General features: G+C 45.8%; 1 protein-coding gene and 1 non-coding gene across 2 annotated transcripts; one reads left to right on the top strand and one right to left on the bottom strand.

Moving 5' to 3' along the window:
- The first annotated feature begins 266 nt into the window (after positions 1-266).
- On the top strand, positions 267-340 carry Pmar_PMAR017425. Its single transcript has one exon. It is a non-coding gene; the product is annotated as a tRNA-Arg (tRNA).
- A 1,440-nt stretch (positions 341-1,780) lies between these two features.
- Pmar_PMAR017424 (hypothetical protein) lies at positions 1,781-2,491 on the bottom strand (the record flags this gene model as incomplete). Its single annotated transcript, XM_002766216.1, has 2 exons — positions 1,781-2,155; positions 2,359-2,491. 2 exons carry the CDS (start codon positions 2,489-2,491, stop codon positions 1,848-1,850), a joined length of 441 nt encoding a protein of 146 aa, XP_002766262.1. The 3' UTR covers positions 1,781-1,847.
- Positions 2,492-2,689: the final 198 nt, after the last annotated feature.

The following is a 2,689-nucleotide window of genomic DNA, read 5'->3' as shown; positions in this document are numbered from 1 at the left end:
TTTACGGGATCATTCTGCCCGATAAGCAACCTTACATCGGCTGACTGTGGACGCTCAGAAAACTGTGTCTACTACAAGACGATAAGGCATCCTCTGAAATCGCACAATGTGCATTGCACATAGCTGTGATCTGGGGTGGCATGGTCTCAGTGGAAACCCATAGAGAAATTACTGGAAGTGCCATGCATAATGCTGTCGATTGCGATACTGAGAAGAGCACCTGAGCATTCAGTCAAAAACATACACCTGTAAAAATGTCAATTAACGCCCGATTAGTTCAGCTGGATAGAATGTCTGCCTACGGAGCAGATGGTCGTAGGTTCGAATCCTGCATCGGGTATTTTAGACTTTACCTTTCATCATAGCCGTTGGACAGTTTTTCCCGAATCCTCACATCGTATATCGCTGCAAACTAAATGGATGGCACTCTCCACATGAGCATCGCGCAATTCGTGCAGGGTCCAACACTTGTTCGTTTTCCAGAAGATAAGCTTCCGGAGAACAGTCGTCCTCCATAGCCACGCCCATACACATACTTGTTCATCCCTGTAGTCACAACAGCTTCCGTACAATCGACCCGCAACACGCGATCAGTAATTGGACTTTGCCTCGCTGAGTCGGTATGAATGAGTTCAACAATCGTCGGCGTCTCTCGGGTATGTACGAGGCGCATCAGCCCTTCACAATGCTCTCATCATGCAGTAAGCTACTCACTCCGAGCACCGGCCGCATACAATTTCATGAGATTCCTCTTCCACTGAGATGAGGCGTTTCACCGAGGAAGAAGCTGTAGCGGGGAAGACCAGCATCTCCTTATAGATAAGATCTACACCGAACCCTAATCAAACACAATAGAGCTGCGCAGTTCGCCGATGATGAAACCGCAACATTAAGTGAAGAAGCTCGGAATTCGTGTGTAGACCGAGAGCAGGTCACTCTCTCGGGTAATATCTACACGAATCGCCTGATCCTGAAAGCCCAAACCATTTAGCCCCAGGAATTCACTCCACCCCGCTAGTTGTTATCAGCGCGGACACCTCAACAAGAACTGCAGTATACTTTGAACTATTTAAAGTATATTATTCAAATTTAATAGAAGGAAGGTACTCGAGAATTAAGTGACAGAAAGGAGCATGCATCCATAAGAGTTCACGAGTAAGCTGGATATGCTAACGTCTTGGAGTTTCACCTGCTTTGGGCAAGAAACCGCACTTCACTGGGTGTTGTTTCGCGAAAAATACGAAAGATCACAACCTAACCGTACCGATACATGTTATCGGATCTAGAGAATCTACTCTGGAAAAACTCGAATGAAATCCACCACCACTACAAATCTCCCACTCTGGCAGGGTCAACAAGAGATGATCGTGGAAACTCAAGGAGGCCCACCAAGCAGTGGTAGGAATTTTCAGAGTTTTTTGCAGCATTATAGTATATGTTCGCTCTACTCAGCTTGGTCGGAGCGCGTCCTTACTAATCACAGAAGCCTACACATGACCCGAGGTAGGAGTTTACAGAGACGAAGAACAAATTTCTAAATTTTTCATATTTTCATCAACACATGTGGTTGGCCATCTGCGTGTTTTCCCATGCTGGTTCTCTGTAGTAGAAAACGGAAAATCGTCAGCAGACTTTTGGATCGTCGGGACACTACCTCCGTGTGGACTAGCGAACACAACACTGCGTTGAGAATAACGGCACGGTGTACTGACAGCAGTAGTAGTAGTAGTAGTATAATTACACAATTAGGGAAGGCTTCTTGACAAGAAGGAATCAGCTAACACTAAAGACACGTTTAAGATCAACTAAATCACAGTTTAGTGGAAATGTAGTAAGCAGCATACAACTCACTGCGAAGAAGATACCACTTCGAGATGGCTATCGAATCTCAGCCTCGGAGTCTCTGTTCTCGAGAGCCCCAATACAGTGAGACTCCGCAGGGCGCGTTCAACATCGGGCTTCAGCGGTGGGAAAGTGTTGCGCATCAAGACATGATACATTTGCCCGTCCTCGAACTGACCGGGCCAGTTCTGATGACCATGCTGGACGAGGAAATTGCTCAGTCTTCTGCCGAACTCGAGACGGCGACAAGGCAGTGGCGACTTCACAGGCTTCTGACGGAGCTTATCTATCGCACTAGAGATACTCTCGGGGACTGAGAAAATAAGAACGGATCGGCTCTAGTTCATCCATAGCCCAATAGTACGTATCCAAGCCACGAAGTGGTGAATATTTCCGACAAAAAATCCGCTTATTGACGTATATATAACAGTCAGACAAGGCGCTTGATACAGGGGAGAGATATGTCATACACGTCAATCGAATCAAAATCAACAATCCCATGTGAGCTACACTAACCTGAGTAGTCCCCTTCCCCAGCATGATAAGCTTCACACGCTGCCTTATGGCCGAGACAGATGTTGTAGAAGGCAATCAGTCGCGCGCTAGAACTCGATCCAGGACCACCACGAAGAGACGGGAAGCCTGACATACAGCACAGAACAATTTTGACCCAGTGTAGGAATATATGTTAGGTTTCCTTAACTGCAGTATATGAAAACCAACCATGACAAATTCCATATTCTTACCAACACTTTGATACTCCACAGATTTATATCATAATTTACTATAAGACCTTACCAATATGATAATATCGATATCTGGACTAACATCTATATAACCACAAAGG

The sequence above is a fragment of the Perkinsus marinus genome (genome assembly GCF_000006405.1).
Source record: "Perkinsus marinus ATCC 50983 genomic scaffold scf_1104296973344, whole genome shotgun sequence".
Taxonomy (NCBI): domain Eukaryota; phylum Perkinsozoa; order Perkinsida; family Perkinsidae; genus Perkinsus; species Perkinsus marinus.
This window is presented reverse-complemented; position numbering and strand designations above follow the sequence as displayed.